Source organism: Corvus kubaryi, unplaced genomic scaffold, assembly GCF_017639235.1.
Source record: "Corvus kubaryi isolate FWS band 111438036 unplaced genomic scaffold, C.kubaryi_AGA036_p1.0 37232, whole genome shotgun sequence".
Taxonomy (NCBI): Eukaryota; Metazoa; Chordata; class Aves; order Passeriformes; family Corvidae; genus Corvus; species Corvus kubaryi.
Genome location: NW_024581066.1, coordinates 1,397,209 through 1,418,724, shown reverse-complemented (window position 1 = coordinate 1,418,724; position 21,516 = coordinate 1,397,209). Strand labels below are relative to the sequence as shown.

The 21,516-nt window shown below is 42.2% G+C and overlaps 2 protein-coding genes across 2 annotated transcripts in view; one reads left to right on the top strand and one right to left on the bottom strand.

Moving 5' to 3' along the window:
* The window catches only part of GLP1R (glucagon like peptide 1 receptor), an 81,896-nt gene extending 62,110 nt beyond the window's left edge, over window positions 1-19,786 (top strand). Inside the window, exons 8-13 of the mRNA XM_042022935.1 lie at window positions 2,761-2,821; window positions 6,956-7,025; window positions 7,729-7,817; window positions 10,347-10,485; window positions 11,335-11,376; window positions 16,293-19,786. Of these exons, the coding sequence (XP_041878869.1) occupies window positions 2,761-2,821; window positions 6,956-7,025; window positions 7,729-7,817; window positions 10,347-10,485; window positions 11,335-11,376; window positions 16,293-16,460 (569 nt within the window). The 3' untranslated portion in view covers window positions 16,461-19,786. The remainder of the gene's footprint in view (window positions 1-2,760; window positions 2,822-6,955; window positions 7,026-7,728; window positions 7,818-10,346; window positions 10,486-11,334; window positions 11,377-16,292) is intronic.
* Window positions 19,787-20,953: 1,167 nt separating this feature from the next.
* SAYSD1 (SAYSVFN motif domain containing 1) overlaps window positions 20,954-21,516 on the bottom strand; it is a 1,129-nt gene continuing 566 nt past the window's right edge. The window contains exon 2 of the mRNA XM_042022904.1: window positions 20,954-21,513. Within this exon, the coding sequence (XP_041878838.1) occupies window positions 21,145-21,513 (369 nt within the window). The 3' untranslated portion in view covers window positions 20,954-21,144. The remainder of the gene's footprint in view (window positions 21,514-21,516) is intronic.

Below are 21,516 nucleotides of genomic sequence, written 5' to 3'. Positions count from 1 at the left end.
GAGCAGGCTGTTGCAGTTTCTGGCATCTTCAGAGTGATGCAGTACAGAAGAAAAAGTAGATATTACCACTTCCAGAATTCAGAGACCTTTCTCTGGTCAGTTCGTCTAGGAGAAGATCAATCTCAGAGCTTTCTGTATGACAAAAAAGCAAAACCAGAAAGAGTTCAGCCTACACCTTAAATAAATGCATGTTATAAATGAGTGCAGTTTTTTTCTTGGATATCTGATATACTTCAAATAACAGCCGCAGGAGAAAGAAGGGTGGGACTGAAACTCAAATGCACCAAAAGTGTTGTGTTGGAAGCCCATGACTGGAATACAGCGCTGATTCTGTTAATGAAACATAGTCATCTGTGGTATTTATTCAAGGAGTTGTACATGGTTTATGTCCACTGTCTGCTCAAACCAGACAGAATTCTGACCGAGTGAAGTAGCCAGAATTATATATGCATTTATATAGGCTAACTAGATATCAAGATTGTTAATTAGTCATTGGAGAGTCTCAGTGATCCTTGCAAACTGCAGCTATTGCAGAGATGCTTCAAACTTGCTCATATGCTGTTATGGAATAGCTTCTACAAGCTTGAAGTGAATTAGGGAATGTTCTTGGGGCAGTCTCCTCTTCAGATCTTCACTAGGGCTTTGGAAAGCTGCATGTATTCCCATTTGCTGGGACTGTGTCCCAGACAGTCTCCAGAGCCACCCATTTCTCAGGACCAGGCTTTGTGAATTTGGTAGATGTCAGGTGGTATCCATGTAGTAAGGTTTGAACATCAGTGCAAACTCATGTGTGTATTGCACTGTTAAGTCTTGGTGTCTCAGACTAAAATGTGCATTGCCAGCATGGAAAATAGTGTGACTGATGGTGCTGCAATACCAAGACACCAGTGGTGTGCATCACAAGTGGGAGTGGGCAGAGAATGTTGAACAAATTGCTTTATATGTGCTCCCTATTAATTTGTATAATATTTGTATAGCTGATGCAATTCTATTATACCAGCCTCCCTCTAGTTAGGCTCTTTTGAAATACAGTGTTAATAATACATTCTCAATTCAAATGTTAAGTAATTTGATTAAACATGGAGAGATTTCTGATGTATCCAGAAGACAGAGATAACCTACAAATCATTATTGTTATCACTTGATCTATCAAATGATATATCCACAGACATACAGCCTTTGTGCTCTCAGTGTTCGTATCTTATCCTGTAGGTTTCATATTAAGATGTCTAAATGCTCAGCAAAATCAAGAAAGGAATAATTCAAACTATAATTTGTTTCTGTGAATCAAAGTCTCATTTGGTTTGGAAGTGGTGTGCAATGAGCCTGTTCTTACTCTCTTTATATTACTGTCAAGGCAGTATAGAGTTTTTTGGTAACTTTGCTCCCAAAATACTGTGTATTCTCAGTATCAAACACATCCATGGAACATGGTAGCTATTTGCCCAAGTAATCTCTACTCAATTCATTATCTTTGCTATTATTCTAATTACTGGTATTCTTTCCTTGCTGCTCTTTATTTTCTCTTTTTTTTATTATTAACTGATTAAGGAGAATATTGTTATTCTGTGTCTGTAGTATTTAGCTGTTCTGATAGCAGAGAAATTCTACAGTACAACAAAAGAGAAGGTTTTTTACTGATAAAACCCAGAAATGATACTGCTTGAGGTGTTCAGACTGCGGGAGATCACCAGTTTCCCTGTGGCTTCTGCTGCCATGAACTGTGGATTTGCCCTGTGCAGAACTTAACTGCTGCAGCCTGATGTTCTTATGGTCCCTTGCTTTACTGGTTCTTAAGAATAAAGTAACAAAGTACACTAAATGTTGCTCTTTCTGTACAATGCACATGCAGCATCAGACACTGTCCAAGGATGAATTAGACCATCTTGGTCTATCCTCTGGCACAAATTCCTCATCCTGCCTTTTGAGTCACAACCTGCTTTTCTTCCTTGTGCGCTTTTTTAACATTCTCTGTACTGAGTATTGGTTGGTAGATGAACTTCAAAACTACTTTTGTGATCTAGGCTCTTCATAAATGAAAGAAATTAATTAGAGAGCCTTTGACACTGTAAAGCAGGTAATGAGTGCTAGCTTACTTGGCTTGTCTCTCTGCCCTTTACACCCCAGCTGAACTGACCAGCTGTAGCCCATGCACTGACAGGTGAGGGTAGGGCCAAGCCTCTCCTCACTGCCACAGCTTCGTCTGCTGTCTATGCTGCAGCCAGTCAAGTCCACGCCAGTACCATAGCCAGAACTGGGACTTCTATGGGTGGGGAGAACACATGTGGGTGTGCCCACATTCCCTCTGCCATGGGGGGCTTGTGGGGCTGGGTGTGCTCCAGCCTCGACACCAGCAGACAGCCTGAGCTTGGTCCTGCTTGACTACAGTGGGTGACCCACAGGCAGAAATATGGACACAAAGGTTTTGGTCAGAGCACACTGCACCCCTCTCTAGCATGAGTACAGAGGCTAGTAGAGCTTCCAGAAATTAAATTCCCTTGGCCCCTCTGTGAAAATATCCACAGAATAAGTGGTGAATGCCTGTTATGGGGCAGTTGTGTTGTTCATTTTTCACGCCTGTTGGGAACTAGGTGGGAGCCCACTAATTCTGTTCATGGCCATCTGTGTTGGATAGGAGCTGCAACCCTGACACCCGCTAATTATGTTGCTCATCATTATGGGGGAGGCAGGGGGAGTTGTTCTCCTCTCTGCTTTTTCCAGTCTCAGTGTCAATGTCAGCCTTGTCTCCTCTCTTTTCAGGTGTGCCAATGCTGTTTGTTATCCTCTGGGGAACTGTCAAGTACCTTTATGAAGATGAGGGGTTGGTTTCGTTCTGATTTTTATCGCTATCTCATTTGTGCTGTATGTGTGCACCAGCAGGTCATTGTTTGCTTTCTGTTCAGTGTGGTTTGCTTTGGCAATGTGCTGAAACATCACATAATTGCTTCTGTTTTGTCTGAAGGTCTTGCATAACATTTCAGAAAGGAGCATATGTTTTTTTCTATCAGAATTTTCTGCATGTCTGAATGAATCTATTCTTTTGCAGGTCAAGGAAAGGTATGTTTTGTTTTTCTGTACTTACAGTATCAACAATAGAAGTCATCATACCCAACCAAGACCATTCCTGATACTGTGCCTTTGGCAGTAGCCTTTACAGTTGTTTCAGAGGAAGGCAGCAACCTCCCACAGGATTCTGCCTGTGATTTGTAGTGATTAGCCTATGCCCAGCAGCAGAGAAGTGATTGCCTTTTCTTGTTTAAGCTCCCATTATTTAGATTTTCTTAAAATAAAGGCGCATTCTCTGTCTACTTATGTTAGTCTTGCTGGAGTCAACTGTGTCACGCATGAGACCGCTGTAGAACACCAAATACTTTTTGTCCATTTTTACCATGGTGGCTGTTCAGAAAAAAATTACCTTGGTATATGCTTTATATACCAAATAGCATTGTAATTTGTTGGGGTTTTTTTGATTTTAAAAAAACAAACAAAAGGGAGGAAAGTGGCTTCTTCTTTTTAGAAACAGTGGCTGCCTAGAAATATTTGGGTAGCTTGCTTTGTGATGAAAGAAATAAATTTATGCTCTTTTATTTTTATTATTAACTTATTATTTAATGGGTTTTCCTCTTAGTTTCCAAACTATCCAGCCAGCACTTTTCTAGAGGATTTTTTTTTCTTTTCTTTTTTCTCCCAGGCAGAATCATTGCTGGAAAGATGCTGCAATGTGAAAATTCAGTTTAGTCAAAGCTACCCCCCAGACTGTTTTCTGGTGTTTGTGAGTATTAAGAACCAGCTTTTTTGTGTGTGTTCCTCATAGTACTGAACCAGTTCAGTCAAAACGGCCTTTTCTGGTTTAAGCAATGCTAGGATTTTTTGACTTTCCTTTTCAAGGCTGACTTGATGATATTCTGTAGCAAGATTGTGGCTGTACTGATGTACTGCAAGTTTTGTTGACATTATCAGAATAGGTGTAAAGACCATGCAGCCTCCAAACAGGCGACGTTGCATGGGCATATCTTCCTACTGATGTAGAAAATGTATTCAAAGTGCTCATGCTGAGCCACTCACATTATGTGGTGCTCAGAGTTGATTTATGTTTTCTGTTAAGGAAAACTGTCACTCACTGCCTTCAGCAGACCTTAAAAGGGGCTATTTTGCACATTATTGAATTTTCTAAATCTTGTCTAAATATTTGTAAAATACAGCAATAAATAACCACATGCAGCAGCTGCTCTGAAAGGCAAGATTTCTGTGCCTTGGGCAGGCATTTGCTGGAGCAGCCAGGGGTATCTTTCATGCTGTTTGCCATAGCTCTGTCACCATGCAGCGGGCTGTAAATTTCATTTGTGATTTAACTACTTCCCTAGCTGTGAAGAATAACTGGAAATAAATGTGGTCAGGGCTGGGAATTTGAGGCAGTCCTGTGAACATAGCAATTGGAATAAAGGACTGAAGCCTGCAAGACTTGGTTGTACACTGGCTTCTTCTTTCCTTACATGTGCAAATATAAACTCCTTTAGCATGCAATTACTGTTTTCAAAAGTAAGCTATTGAAAAATATTTTGTCTAGATTACAAATACAATTAAAGGCAAGCTCTTGTTCTTAGACTGTGCCTAAAAACCTGATACTTAAACATTTTTGCTTCTGTCTGCAATTAAGTTTGTGAGCAAAACAGTCAGCCTTCAGTCCTTTTTTTTTCCATTCAGCTGTAGCAATTCAAGGTGAAAATTCAGTGTTTTCACTTTTAGAAGGGGAATACTGGATTGATAAGCAAAGGTAGAAACATCTCAGTAGCATTTTTTTCGTGCGACAAATTCTCCATTCATGGCTCTGAGGCTATTAGTTGCCAAGCATCTTCTAAGTGGTGCTGAGCAAACTGTAGGGCTAGATCCCAAGCACAATAGATATTGGTGTATTTATCAGTGTGGCAATCACAGAAAGCACAGATGGGCAAGAAATCACATAGACATCTACCGATTTTATTTTCTGGATGCTTCAATAGTCATGACACCTTAATTGACCTGTAATGGTTTTTTTATTGCACATACTTGTATAAATTTAAAGGTAGCTAAAATTGATTTGTGCCACAGGAAGTAGATTAACCCACACAGAAATGTGGGTTAATGTTAAGAATGTTTCTCAGCCTCTGTTATTACAAATAACCTTTTTAATTGCGTCTGCATCTACTGCAGCTAGTGAGAAAATCAGAACTCCACTTCCAGCCACACCTGTTAGCCCATCAGTCTTGAGGTGTTCAATTAAAATTAATTTCAAAGGCTCCATGAAGCTGGCTCCCAGTCATGTGTACCAATTAAGAAGTTCTGTTACTCAGATTCTGGCTCAGGTACACTGACTGCACACAGTCTGCACGCCTTTTTTCTCCGATACCTAAATACAATTGAATTGGAGGCTGTAGAGCTGCTGGTGGTAATAATATGCTTTTTGTATGCATTAAACTGAAATTGAAAGAAAAATGAAATCCCCAGCCCTCCTCAGACTGGCAGTCCCTGCAAGGGAACGTGGAATTGCCACACCAAGCTGCTACGCTTTCCTCTCCAGTACGTGAGCACCTGTGGGTGTCTGGTTGTAGCATGGATCCCCTCCCACGTGCTGCATGGTTTGCTCTTTTCTCTTACACTGTCCCACTACAAGGCTGGGGAGGGTTTCAGCTGCACCAGCATCACCCATGCTGATCTTTCATAGGCATGTTACAAAGCCTTAGGGAAAATTGTGCATATGTATGTTTTGGCAGAACAGATTTGGAGATGAAGAGAAAGCTTTTTTTTGGGAAGGAACCTCTGTTTTATGTAGTGCTGTGTTTCGTGGTTTGTTTCACAGTCTGTGTAGCTGAGAAACCTGCTGGCTTTCCTGGTGACTGTTGCTTTTGAGTAATGCTGAGCAGGAGGCTAACAGAGTTATTTTATAGAAATATTAAGAACGCTGTCACTGCAGCAGCAAGTGAAGTGGCACATGAGCACTGCCCTAACACCTGGGCCATTGTGCACAGACAGGGCCCATCAGGCAGTGGTGGTGGCTGGCTGTGGCCACTGGGGGACCAAAAGGAACTAGATGTACAAACCCTCAGTGTAAGAGTCACTTCAAACCAGTGATCCCGAACTGGGGCTGCCATGACTTTTCTTGTCATTTTTCTCCCATATTGCTCAACGAGACAGGAATTTAAAAAGCCAAAATGAGACTCATGTGGAAAATGAAGTATTATATTGCTGCAGCATGCTACTCACTTGGCAGAGGGCTTAGGTCAGCAAAAGTTAGGAACTGCTGCTCCCATTTTTGATGTTACTTGCTTATAATTTTTTAACTCCCTGTGGGCCTGAAACCTTGTGCATATGCAGTGAAGGAGCTGGTGTTTGAAGATGCAGTTGCTTTCCCCTGGTTGAAATTAGTAACTCCTTTTTGAAAATAAGGACAGATAAAATAGATGACTGATCTCAGTACTGATATGAGAATAATGATGGTAAGTAATGGGATAATGAGCTAACAAGCAATTAAATAAGATGATCTGACATTGGAGACTAAGAATAATAAAAAATAGTGCAGGACAAGGAGGCTAGGAATGACAGCAGAAAGATTGGACTCAAACAGATTCCCCCCCTTCTCCTTTCAGCCAAATGACAAATTTGACCTTGGTTTTAATGGAGTGAATCTTCACAATTAATGGATGAGAATTCATAGCAAATTGTGGAGGAGGGCTAGCCATTAGTGGGCAAGAAAGGCCAGTGAATAGTGTCCAGTTGGATTATGATAGCTGCAATAGTACAAAGCGTTCAGTGTTTCTAAGAAGCAGATGCATCTGTTTCCATGTCAGCATGATGTGCTTTCCTAGGATCTAGTCCTTAATATTGTTTTCCATCTGCATTGCTGGAACAGAATGAAAAGCGAGAGATTTTAGTAATGTACTGAAACTTTTCCTTCATCTCCTTTTTGTCCTCTTACTAGTTGCTGGACCAGAAACTATAACATGAATTACTGGCTGATCATCAGACTGCCCATTCTCATCGCCATCGGGGTGAGTCTGAGACACATACTGTGTCCCAGAGAACAGCACAATATGGTACAAAGATGCACACGTGGCCATTGTGCATGTCCAAAGGCTAATAACCTTTGAGGCTGTTGACATTTTCATTCAGAGATGTGATGTTATGAAACCGAGTTGGTTTCTGTCACTGAAATAACAGACTAGCATTTTGTTTCTTTAATTTGGCCACATGCCGTGATGTTGTAGTGGCAGGACATGATAACAGAACAGCATGGTGCAGCAGGGCTGTTAACTCTTCATGAACAGAAGGTGTGAAAGGTAGTTCAGGGAGACCAACGATACTATCTCAGGTACTGGGCTATGAAAGAGCCACAAAATTTGTGGCATTGTGTAGAGATGCCCTGTTCTGCAGGCACAAGACTGTATCAGGCTCAGACCTCCAGACAAGGCAAATGGGCCAGCCCACACCTTTAATGTGTCTCACTCCAGAGAGTAAGTAGGGTCCCCTGCTTTGTGTAATGAAGTGCCTGTGTTTTCAAGGGTGGCTTGTGCATTCACAGTATGTAATTAGATCACAGTTCCTTAGAAAGGAGTTGAGTTCTGTAGTAAATTCTGCAGCTGCTGCATAGCAGGATGCACAGAGACTACACATGCATACACAAACCAGCCTTTTTGAGTACTTACGCACATGTGTTTATTGGTGGTGATACAAATTCTTTTTTCACTTCTCCAGGTAAATTTCCTCATCTTCATCAGAGTTATATGCATCATCATCTCCAAACTGCAGGCTAATTTGATGTGCAAAACTGACATAAAATGCAGGTATGTCATAAGGTGGTCTGACACTTTTCGTGCTCATCAGAATAAAAGCAGCCAAGGACATACATGAACGGAATGGGTTGACAAAGGTGGTTAAAGATCACAGCCCCTGAGTAATGCACAGGTGTGGTGTCACACTTGGGTGTAACTGCTTGGACAGTGAGTTCACAGAAAAGCCTCAGGGAAGCCAGGGCAGGTATTTCACCTGTGTTATAAACAGAAGGCTTGATGTCTGTCACGTTAGTCTTCCATTAGATGAATGGATGAATATTAATTAAGCAGATACTTTTAAAATACTTGCAGCATATACAAGTACTGAATGTTAGAGTCCTTGAAACCACTCAGAGGAGGGCAGCAAAGCTGATGTAAGGGCTGGAAGGAACATCCTGTGAGGAGTGGCTGAGGACTTTTGACTTGTCTAGTTTGGAGCAAAGGGCTCTCGGGGATGACCACATTGCCTTCTACAACTCCCTGAGGAGTAGAAGTGGAGAGGGAGGTACTCGGCTCTTCTCCCTGGTATCCAGTGATAGGATGTGTGGGAATGGTTCAAAGCTGTACCAGGGGAGGTTCAGATTGCACATCAGGAAGCATTTCTTTACTGAGAGTATGGTAAAACCCTGGAACAGACTTCCTAGAGAGGTGGCCAATGCCCCAAGCCTGACAGTGTTGAAGAGGCATTTGGACAGTGCCCTCAAGAACGTGCTTTAAGTTTTGGACAGGTGGTTGTCGTAGGTTCCTCCCAACTGAAATATCCTATCTTTCTCTAATTTGAACAAAATAATATGAACTGATAGAAATAAAAGCTTTCACTTCAAGGAAGACGAGGCGGGATCATTTTGAGTTTTGCTTCTTGTTCTTCTTGCCAGTAGTTACTGGGACAAACTTTTAATCTTAAATGCATGAGATGTTTCAAGGGAAATGTTAGGGCTATCACAGAAATACTCAGTTTTTGGTTTGCAGGCTTCAGTCTATCCGTGTCTGAATTCTTCCAGTTATTTAATCACCTTGCTAAGATTCATGGTTGCATCCTTCATTTCTGCATCTTGACTGTTATATTGCAGTCTGCAAAACAATGTAGGAATAACAAGTTAGCTCTTGAAGTGTAGAGCTATGTGCTGTGGTAGCTGGACTGCTGCTGGCACTGGACTTAGCTACTTTGACATTGGGTGTTTCAATGCTACAGCCTTCTAAACTAGAGGCAGCATGTATTTTCATGTGTTTTTATCAGCGTAGAGTTGCTGTGTATGTTACCTGCCTTCTTTACCTCACATGAAATTTTGGAAATCCTAATGTGTCTTGAGAGTTTAAAACAAAGATGAGGACCTAGGTCTGAGCTGGAGGCTTTTATTCCAAGCCCACTTGTAGAGAAAATGGAGTATTTTCAGAGGGTCACAGTGAAAAGACAAGGGCAGAGGTCACAAGTTACAGCAAGAGAAATTCCACTTGCATGTCAGGTGAAAATAAATTAATGGTCAGAGTGGTCTGATGCTGGAGGAGAGGCCCAGAGGGGCTTTGGAGGACCTTGGAGATACTCAGAACTTGGCTGGACACAGCCTTGAGTAACCTGCTGTGAACTGGAGTTGGGCCAGAGACTTCCAGAGGCGCCTTCCAACCTGAGTGATTGCATTATTCAGAATAGCAGCCAATAGCCCTCAGGATCTACAAAGGTCTGACAGCCCTGCTAACTGAGTGATTTTGTGTCTACTGACTTGTCTCAAAACAGATTGCTGTGAGATGTTGGCAAGTTCTGTGGCCCAGGAAGCTCCCACATGATCCTCATGCATCTTTCACTAACCTGTTAGGTGGCTGGCATGTATGTCTATCTAAAAAGAGTTAAGGATCGTTCTTGTGAATTTTTTCCTGTGGTTGTGTACCTTGAACTCTCTCACGGGTGAAAAATAATTTATTTCAGGTTGGTTTGTCTTTCATCCTTTGCTAGCTGTGTCTTTGAACTTGCCATCACTCATTTCAAGACAGTTTGATTGCTTTGACAAAGTGTTCTGCAGTTACAGATAGTTACAATGGTTAGAGGATTTAACACGCCGTAGAGGTGGGAAGGAATAGCAAGTACTCTTCCCTTTGCCAAGATATTTTTTAAATATTCCAGCTATTGATAGATTATGTCTTTCAGGTCATCAAGAAGGTAGGTTTTGGTTGTCTTTCTCAATTACAGGTGGAGAAAAAAATACAGGGGAAAGACATTGCAGGTACAAGAAAGCACATGGTTTCTTACTGAGTTGGGAATATTTTCCAGGTGAAATGCAGCTAGTAGCTGGATACAGAGCTTTGCTCTCACCAAGAAATGGTCTGCAGTGAAGTGGTAGGGGAGGTTAAAACTTGTGGGAACTTACTAAGGTCATTTTGAGGAGGTTTTCATCCTGCAGCCTCTGGAGGAGGACCCTGCGTCATTGACTTGCCAAAGTTGAAGCTGTATCAGAAACAGAATGCAGGAACAGTGGCTCCCAGTGATCATTTGGATCGACAGTGGTCTATTCAGTGGCACTGTGTTCTTTAATTTCTTTGTGATCTTAGGTTGGCCAAGTCTACGCTGACTCTGATCCCACTGCTGGGGACCCACGAGGTCATCTTTGCCTTTATTACTGACGAGCATGCCAGAGGGATGCTGCGCTTCGTGAAGCTTTTTACTGAGCTCTCCTTTGCTTCATTCCAGGTAGCACTCACAGTGTGCCCATGGGCGTAAGATATTTCTTAACTGCTATTTGGGGACCTGCTTTCTCTCTCATTCATTGCATGCTCCCTGTTCCTTATATTTCTCAGTTTAGCACTAGATGTTACAGGATTATGACAGTGGAAAGGAAGGTGTAAGGACTAATTTTTAACAGCCAACTTGACTACAATAAACTGGTATTCCTGTCCACATATTAATATTTACTTCCTATGGCTCACCTCAGGGCAATAAGAAAATTGTCTGTGATTTCCTGTAATTGTATAATGGCATTGCTGAAAGCACATTTTGTGCTTTCTCCAGTGTTTTTGATAGTCCTTGGAAAATCTGTGCTGTGAGAGGTAGCTGTCTCCAGCTGTAACTGCATGTGAGGAGGGCATAGGCTTATTGTGATTTTTATTTAACTATTGCCTTAGGTAAGGCCATTTCAAATGAGTCTCCTTGTGTAAGGAAATCATTATTCTTTTAGTTTCCCTGCACAGTCACTCATTCCCCATTTATCAAGCGCAGAGCTGTATTTAAGACTGCTGTGAATTGCTCATTTATGAAGCGTTTATGACTTGAAACCAGGTAAGGAAGAAGGGGAAAGAAATCACTAGACAAAAATAACAGATTGAAGAAAACAGCAACTCCTTTTTCCTAATACCATGTACTTTGAGACACAGTTTGGTTAAACCTCCACTCTGCCATCAGAGCTGACAGGGATCAAAGATTCTCCACCTTTCAGTCTTATCATGGACATGCCAGTGTGAAGCCTCTAGCCCTCTGCAAGTGAGTCTGGCAAAGTGAGGAAACTGCTCTGCTCACTGTTCTTCTGGTTTTTGTTGATTTCAGGGGCTGATGGTTGCAATTCTTTACTGTTTCATCAATAATGAGGTAAGAGAGAGACTATTTGTTCCAATTTGCCTTATCAGCATACACCATAGGAAAAGGAAATTGAAAATGGTCTTGAACTGCTAAATTGTCCTTGTTCAGGACATTTTTTTTACAGATCCTTCCTTGCACAGCTCCATGGGATAACTCATCAGACAAATGTGTTTGGAGGGAATTCAGGTAGCGTAATTTAGGGTCACTATTTGTAGACGAGGAATCTCACAAATAGTGTTGCTTGCAATTGTGTAGGTTGCACTGGTGGGATTCTTTAATTAAGAATTATAGCTACTCTTCTTAATCTGTTTTATAGTGCTTCTTATTTGCTTGTTTTTGTGAATGTGGGAGTGGAGCCCATTTTATTACATGAACTTAGCTCAGCTGGCTGGTGAAGTTGGAGAATCCTTGTGGCTGTTGCTGTACAGTTTGGTTTCATTTAGTTTCCCTTTAGCCCAACTGCTTGAAGACATTATCACTCTCTCATTAAAACTGAACTTCACAGTGGTAAATTCAACAGGCCCAGAAGAATGTACCTTTGGCTTTGAGTTAATTGATTGCAAGTACCATTCTGTGGCTTGTGCTGAATCCCAGCCCTGTAGAGGGAAAGGGTATTGTTCTGTTTCAGTATTGCAGGAAACTCTCATGTTACCTTCTAAGTGATTGTTATTCATTCATTCAGCAGCCAGGTTTGTAAGGGAAGCAAACACTACTCATGTGGCAGTACATTATTAAATTAAATGCACATCAGTATGTTTTACACTAAATCTACTTTTAACGATGACATGGTAATTCAAGATCACTTATTGAGAGACAGGCCTCATCGAGGAATTGGAATCAGTAGAAAAATGTGCTATTTGTGTCATTATGGCCAGCCTGGAGTCAACAGAAAAGCAGCAGGCACCCTGAACTAAGCCTTGCAGGAGTCAGCTCACTTTTGTAGCTTGTGGGTAAGATTTTATTGAAGTGAATCTGTTAATTGTACTGCTTACAAAATCAGAGGTGAGTAGCAGCAGGCTTTGCTGTTGTGAATGAATGTCACTTGCTGCATGTCGTGAATTGGAAGAACATTGCTTTGAATTCCTTGTATGGCTTTACAGGTGTACTTCAATCCTGAGATGCAGCACTGTCTGCTGGTGGATCATGTATTTCTTTTGATTCACCTTGGCATTTGCTCATACATCCCCTGTGCATCTGCAGCCAGGCCTCTCGTGTGTAATGCTCAATAACTTCCTTCACATGGTATAAGGACAAAGTTACATCATAACCCAGACTTTATTACAAGGCCTCAAACAGGCAGGCTTGTTTCATTTGAGGGAGCTTACTGTGTAATAGCCTACCTATGTTTCTAAGAGATCCTCCAAATCTCTTGTTACTATAATTCTCTTGCCTTTGTAATATAGTTCATAAAATATAACCACAGTGTGCTCAGCTTCACTGACAGACAATCTAGGATGAATTATTTTGCTTGTTTGAACTCTTGTTAAAAGAGAGGCGTAGGATTTTGTCAAGCCTGGTCATCAGCATCCGTAAAATAAATCTACGTAAAGAGTTTGATTAAGTGAAGTCTGTTATAAACTATATGAGAACTCTTTCCTAGACTAAATGAGAAACTGTCTTCTGACACACTGTGTGTGTCCAAAGATTATACTTGTTTGCAGTGTGGTCTACATTTTATTTTTGTCTGTGACTCATTGACTCTTTTTCCTTAACCATACAGAATGAAAATTCTTTGCAAGTCCTAGTGCCCAGATCAAGACTAGAAGTGAAGATAGAAGCAATATTAATGTCCTTTTCTAATATCGACTTCTGAAAAAAAACCAGAATATGTCTTATTTCACCTGAAAGATTCTGGATTTGCTCTGAAGCCAACAGTAGGATCTCATGAAGAACATTGTTACCACCAATGTTCTTTGCAAAATGAGCTTGGCTTAATATGACTGGTTTTTCTGCTGTTAGTACTGCTTTCTATAAGAAATATTTTAAACCACAGAGATGCTGCCTTTTTCCACCAGTTAGTTCAGGATGGTTCAGGTTTCATTCTCTGTAGTCTTGGTTCTCCTTTTTGCCTTCTTGCAATTGCAGTGGAAGTATGATTCACTATCTTCTACTTTAAAGAATCTGTCCTGATATCAGGACTCCTGAGTTCTTGAAGTACTGCTCAATCCTCCCTTTTGCTTTTAATTTTTGTCATTCTCTACAGAAACTATTAATTAAATTCTTCCATCAGCTCCACTCCATCCCATTTTAGACCTACTTTCCTTTCACTATGATTTGGTGAGATTTTTTTGGCAAAATTTAGGAGGCTTTTATAATCAGATTCCAGATTGATTGCCACACTGTCAACTTCCTTCCCCATTAGCTGCATAAAGCTCAATCAGCAGCTTTCTGTGAGAGGTCTTCTCCAACTTTTAATCTCCATGACCATCTTTTTCAAGTTCTCTGACCTCTTCCCTTTCTCTTTTAAAATACTCTACATAAAAATTTTTCGTCTTCCCCTTTCTCACATGTCATGGTTTAACCTCAGCCAGCACTGTGCAGCCACTTGCTCATTCCCTCTTGGTGGGATGGAGATGAGAATTCAGCTCGTTTACTACTTCCCACTGGCAGGGAGGTGTCTTCCCAGCTTCTTGCACATCTCCAGCCTGCCAGCTGTCAGGGTGGGATGAGAAGCAGAAGAGGCCTTGGCACTGTGCAAGCCCTGCCTAGCAATAACAAAAGCATCTCTGCATTACCAACACTGTTTCCAGCACAAATACAAAACACAGCCCCATACTAGCTACTGTGAAGAAAATTAGCTCTACCCCAGCCAAAATCAGCACATCATGGGAGCTTTGTTTTTGGTATCCTTTTTCCTGTATAGCTTATTTCTGGAGAATCTTATCAACACAGGGAAGTTACTAGGATAATTATTTTGCTGAAAGATCAGTAGATCTGCTTCTGTGCTCAGGAACTGCCTCTGCAAAATAAATCTTAACCTATTCCCTTGCTTATACATTCAAAGCCATCTAGGCAAAAGCTGAGTTCAACGCAGACAGCAGAGCTTCTCCCTATTCCTCTTCCTAACCCATGGAGAGAAAACTGGTATTACACCATTCAGATCTGTTCCTAAGACAGACTGATTCCTGCAGTCTTTTGTTCAGGTCTTCCATGCACTTTATCTCAATCTTGCTGGCTATCTGTATAATAGCTCAAGCCTGTCATGTCCAGCTGGAGTAAAGACTTATTTCCTCCCTTTGACTGACCTGAAGGTACCTATTTCTATTGCTCATTGACTTATTCTGTCAGTCACTACATTCATGCTTTCATTCAGGATTTGCCAGTAAATGCCTGCAACAGCTTTTTTCCAGTGCCGTCTTACTGTTTTCCATGCCCACAAAAGATGCCAAATACTGGAGTGGTAATACAGTCAATTCTTTTCCTGCAGGCACTATGGTTCCTGCATTTCTGCCTTTGGCTGCCCATTCTCCCTCATTCTTCTATGCCAGGCGATCCCAAACACACAGTCTTTCTCTGGTGTCTTTATGCACCTTTTGGCACAACAGACCCCCCTTTACCATGGTAAAATACAAGCTTCTGTCTCAGCATCTTTGCTTCTGACCCATGAGGTGAGGTGGAGGTCAGATTCTGGATTCTTACAGATTCTCAGAAACACAGAGATGCAGCTGGTTCCACCAGGACAGTGTTCAATACAAGGGCTGTAGCCCAGGGTTGAAAAGCGCTGCTAGAGGTACCCACCAGGGGAAGACAATTAGTTTTTTAAGGCTTTGCTCCTTTTTTAGGACTGCCTCTCAAATTCAGTATTTCACAGAGAACAAGCAAAGAAAGCAGACACACAGCAGCTTGTTTCCTAGGAAGTTTCCCTCAGAATATGAAGGTTTCAGCAGCCTGGGCATGATGACAAACCTGTGTTGAAACTGCCATCAACCTACTTAGTCTCTTGGTGGTCAGTGCAAAATCCTAAAATAAAAGAAAAAGCATCTCTCCAGAGAAGGCTCCCTTAAGTAACCCACATACAAGTGAACTTATTTCCAGGCTGAAGTACACACCATAATGAACTGATTACTGTGGTTGCACTCCTGCCTTTTATCTGGAGTAACAAGTGTGCAATTTTATGTCCTCTGCCTTATGTGTTAAAAGCTAATGGTGTTCTTAATTCAGTCAAGTGGCAAAAACTTTGCCCTTGGAACAGGGAAATCTAAATTCTGTTTGTTTTAGCAGTTACAAAATCTGGGATAAACTTCCAAACAAGTGCAGAGGTTACACAGTTCAACCCAGAACCTGTGACTAGATGAGCATACATTGTTGCTTTAAGAAAAGCTAGTATCTGGAATGAGATACTGTAATTGCTGTTTAAAAAGGGCGAATAAGTACAGTCTTTAATCTGCTTAATTGTTGTTTTCAATTCTGAATAAACATTTGGTTTTGTATGAAATAAAAAGAACCCACATAAATACTCAAAGAACAAAAATAATCCAGGACATATTAATGTTTAAATCAAACCAGAAATTAGAACTCTTAAGAATACTTGTTATGCAATAGTGAGCAGGAAGTCAGTCTTTTCAGGTGTTTCATGGCTGATAAGCAAATTCAGCTTAATTGTTAGTTCTGGTAGGGCATAGAGTATGATCAGTATTGAGGTGAATACAATTTAGAGCAAAATAATGAAGGTAAGATTTTCTGGTGCGTAAAAGAGCTTTTTTTCTACAAGTAAAAATGAATCTAATCATTATTTTAAATGTGGAATGGCCTACAATGGATTAATGAGATAATTGGATAATTGGAAGCAATAATATTGCAGCTTTAAGGTACTTCCAGCTTTTCTCAGTAGTGTGGTATCCTTCCTTGCTTTTTTCTGATGGAGTCATTTAAAGAGCTGATCAGTTCTACAGTCATTCCTTTTTTTCCTTCTTTGCTTCTGTTAGGTTCAGATGGAGTTTCGGAAGAGCTGGGAGCGCTGGAGATTGGAACATTTGTATGTCCAGAGAGACAGCAGTATGAAACCTCTGAAGTGTCCAGCCAACAGCATCAGTAGTGGGGGCACAGTAGGCAGCAGTGTCTATGCTGCCACTTGTCAGGCCACATTCAGCTGAGACTTCTGCAGGTGAATCAGACTGAAACAATGAACTGTATAATATACCTGAGAACCCTTAAATACCCAAGTAAGTGGCTTAAGTTTGCCATCTCCAGCGAGAAACTTAAGCATATGCTGCTCATTGCCTGCAGGCTGTTGGACAGAGGTGTTGTAGGGAAAGCAATCTGCTAATGTAATCAACACATCAGAGGAAAAATTGATCATGTCTAAAGTAAGTTAAAAGAGTTTCTTCCTATTTGCACACAAGGCCTCCGGGGGTCCAAAACTTAAGCGTAGCATTGATCCAGTCTGAAACCACAGGGTCAATGGCTTATTACTGTTGAGTGGGCGAGCTGAGTGATCGACTGATTAAATTACAAGGATATAGAATATGATTATTGCCAAAAAATACATTCAGACTTTTCTGGGGATAGGGTAAGGTGCCATCACCATTTTAGGAAAAAAATAATTTAGTGAGACACAACTTGTGTTTCAGGGAAGAATTAGTTTTGTAGCAGGAGTTTCCCAAAGTCAAAGTTGAAAATATACTAACGTTTTTTCTGGGTAGGTGAAGAACAGCATCCTGAAGGTCTATCAATATACAGCACGTAGTGTAGGGAAAACTTCTGAATACTATCTTTAACCTTCACTTAAAAAGAATATAAAAACCCGAACAAAACAAAAATGAAGTATCTGCTGGGAGCGTCTTCTGCTAGGAATAGGTGCACGTTATCTCTGTTGACATGGATGGAAATGTCCCCTGCATGCACAGGCTTTTCATTGTCAGTGCTACTCTGCCCGCCTGGTGGGCACAGAGGCGTTCACAGGGATGGGATGATGACTGGTGTTTCAAGAGAACATTTCTTGTCTGAGCTTTACTCTGCTTCTTGTGGGTGCAAACACACAGAAAAAAGTCAGCTTGTGGCCTCTGCTGGTCTTAGCAGACCTCTCCTCATTGAAAAGATCCGGTAGTTGGCAGTGTGGACTGACTTTTGTTTCCCCTCCGGCCTTGGTCCTTCTCTCCTGTGACACAAGGTACCCACGCACGTGGAGGGGGAGGCGGCCCTTGCAGAGGGCGCGGGTTCAGCACCAAGGACAGCTCCCGCCCCCCTGCCCGGGGTGGGCTGCCATCCTCCAGAGCCTGCCTGCCTGCTTCCCAAAAGCAGCATTCCAAAAAATACCCAAACAAAACCAACATCTCCAAACAAGAAATCCTGACTCCATGAGCTTTTTTCCGCCTGTTTAAAACAACAAGGGCTCGTGCAATGACTGCATCTGCACTGTGTAGTGTGTTCCCTCCCTGATGGTGACAAGAATTGCTGGGGAAAAGCAGAAGTACCTTTAAGAAGCAGGAGGTGGTCCATTGCATCACTTAATAAAAGCTTTAGACATCTTTACTCTGCTCTGACTTGGGCTCTTTTTACAGCAGAGGCAAAGTGCCAGAGACTAGCTCTGAGAATCTCTCTGTTCACAGATTTCTTGTAGTAAGTAAGCAACTTCCGTGGCATAGCAGTTACAACTACTCAGCAGAAACATCCCCCCCTATTTTCAAGTCTCTTTGCACTTGCATTCACAACCCCTATTGCCGAGAAAGTGGACTGGATATTCTGGGATGTAACTCAGCATCTTTCCTGCCTGAAGCTAGATTGCTTTGCATGGGATTATTTAATCATTGCATTAGAATCCTAATTGCCAACAGCATGGATTAGTTTTGCAATCATAAGGTTAGAATTGAATTAGAGACAATGTGTTACCTTCTTCTGCTATGATGCTTGTAATTGAGCTCCAGGGAGAAAGACATGTTTGCAGAAATCCACCACAGTTCTCAGGCCAGCTTATGTGTCTTCAGCATGCTGGCTTCTCTGCAGGCTTCTTCCAGGCCTTCCCTCCCTAACATCGGTTGCAGAACTGACTTCGGAATGAAGCACTTCAGGTTCTTCTGTAAATTTAATAACTAGCTTCTGTGTTGTGTGACCATCAATACAATAGTTGTCTATGCAGATGTTAACTGCTGTCATACAATTTAATTAATTAGCTTCCTGTGCGTAGAGAGTATGCTTGTTATTTCTATCTAACATCTACCCTGAAGTGCTTAGAACAGGAAAAAAAGTACTGAAGATAGTCACTGGCAGGTGAGAGGGCAGCGTGGTGACAGATGCAATTTACAGCTGTGGGATAATGTACATTGGTGGGAATAATTTCACTCATTAATATTCACAAGTGGATGCTGGTTTTCTTGGGCCCTGCTTAGGTGTGTGCAAAGCTGGGAAAAAAAGTTTCTGCTGCTTGCGTAGCTGTTGGCATGATGATAGTTTTGCTATGACAGTAGGAAGTTACAGAAGTGTTTTACCTCACTGCTGTGCTGGACAAACAAGTGTGTGTAATAAATGAAAGAGGACAGACATGGGAATAGAGAGCACTCCCATGTGTGGTAACAAACCTGTACTTAGTTGCTGTCACAAACAAGATTCAACAGCTTGATGTGCATTTGAGTTAGTAGGCTGTTCTTGTCCCTCCTACTCATTTGTGAACTGAGGGCTTTGGGCCCACAAGAATAATGCCAGTTAACTTATCTTGGTGACTTCTGCTTTGTTAGAATACAAGAGAAAAGTAAGGTAAGAAAGTGAGGTCTTAGCCAAGCAGAGGGTTGCAGAGGAAATTTTTTCCCCCTCTAATTAGGCTCTTGCTTGTTCAAACTTTTTAAAATCCCCTCTCAAAACAACTCAGTGGAAGTAATTACCACCAAGCAGAATTACGGTATTCGTGTATTTAGAGATTGAGCAAGGCCTCAATGCCAATTTCTCCATCATACTTTATCTACTTCAGTAAAACCTTTTACAAGCCTTTGTTATTCATGCCATCTCTATTTCAAAATGTATAATGTACATTTATTTGAATAGCATGAAATAAGCAAACCAACACAAAGCACTGGAACAGATGAACTGTGTCAATTTTTATTTCTTGTGCCTTTTGGCTTCATGCTCACTTTTTGTGGTAACTTGTTTCATGAAGCATTAAATAGAAGAGGCTATAAATCCACCTGGACAGAATGCAACTAGAGTTTATAGTTAGTAAAAACTTTATTTCCAGCATTGCTGCTATGAATTTTTATAATTTCATGGATCTTACCTTGTATTTAATATTTATTTGCATGTATTTCCTTGTTTTAAAAAATACCCACAGAATTGAACTGTACAAGATGTCAGATTATCAACTCCCCATAAACATTATGCTGATGTTTATTTTTATTGTTGTGAATAAAGTTTCAACTCACAAAACTCCATTGCTTACAGGTGTTTTGAGTATCATCTGACTACTTCTTACCCTGTAATTAGAATATTTTTTAAGAATGGAAAGATTCCCGGTCTGTGGTTCTTCCAAGGAAACAGAGCTTTGTATGTGCAAGTCTGTGTCCACTACCAAGAGGCCTTTGACCTTGCTGAGCCTTCGTTAATAAAATCCAAAATGCAGCATGTTAAAAAATCAAAAGGAAACCAGTAAGAACAGTGAAAACTCTGAGGGGTTTTTACTGGAGAATGACAGAATATGTGCAAATGACAAAATTCTGTGTTTGCCTTTAAATAGCAGCATTTGGAATTTTTACAACAGCTCACAATAGAAACTGTGAGAGTGCTGTGGGGAGCTACTGAGAGGTGCTTAGCAGTGTTAACATACTGTATGTGCTTTAATCTATTACTCTCTTACTAGTCCAGTTAAATTCAAAGTGCCACTTTCTTTTGTTTCTACAACAAATGATGAAATTTGTGGTGAGTAATGCCTTAATAATGTGTTTAACTGTTAAATTAGAAAAGACATAACGGAACAGTATTTGAAAGACCAATTTGTGACTTTTCTTCTCAATGCTGTCCTCAGAGACACAAGTTCTAGCAGTTTCTCTTCAAAATGATGACTTAATGATTTCATAGAATCATAAAATTTGTTATGGCTTGAAAAGACCTTTAAGATCATCAAGTCCAACTGTCTGTATAGCATCACCACCATGTTCAACACTAAAATATGTTCTCAAGTGCCACATCCATGTGTTTTTTACATCCTTTGAGCAGTGATGACTCCCACTTTGCTGGGCAGGTCTGGCTTAATGCAGTGATGTACCTACTAAAAACAGCAGTAGATCATACAAGTACAGCTGCCGTGAGTAAGTCTTTTTTGGCTTACAAATTGTGAAAACTGTAATGTGAAGCAAAATTACAAGGAGAGGTTTGGGTTAGATGAAAGACACCACTGCACCTCCAAGCAGCAGCCTATTTTACGTATATGGTTATTGCTTCATGTCTCTTCTTCAGAACGAGGGTTTCAGCCGGTGCAGGGGAGAGCAGCAGAGGGCCCTTCTACTGCAGGTGTCGAACAGCAGCCGCTCCATGACCTGGGGCAAAGCTCTCGGGAGCTCCAGCTGACACGCTGGCAGCCGCAGCTGTGACAAGTCCTTGCCTCTCGGCGCCGCTCCACAGCGGCCGCAACAGCTGCCCGGCCCCAGGAAACGAGACCAGAGCGCAGGCTTTACTAGGGCTTTATTCGGGACCGGCCGGGGGCGCCGGGCAGCAGTAAGGCTCAGGCGGTTTTTTGTATAGGAACAGACCCCGTTTCCTCCCCCCAAGCCCCGGCCCTTCCTCGGGGCAGCGGCAGCGGGTCCGGCCCGGCGGCTGTCCCGGCCCAGCACAGCGCGGTCCCCGCCGGGCCGGGCGCTACGTGCCCGCGGCGGGCCGGTAGTGCAGCTCCCGCTCCAGCTGCTCGGCCGTCAGCGTCCCGGCGATAGCGGCGCAGCCGGGGTTGAAGACGGAGTAGGCGCTGAGCTCGCCGGGCCGCCGCTCGGCGGGGCCGCGGGTGCCGGCGTACATCCAGTAGAGCAGGGAGAGGACGAAGTAGGGTAGCCCGAGCTCCAGCTCCGCGAACAGCGCCAGCAGCACGGCCCACAGCAGCACCTTCAGCAGCAGCGGGCGCGCCCACAGCGGAGCCGGCGCCGCGCCGGGACGGACCTGCGGAGGCGGCAGGAGACGCGGCGTCAGGCACCGGCCGGCCGCCGCAGCCCCCGCCCCGCCCGCCTCGGCGCTCACCTG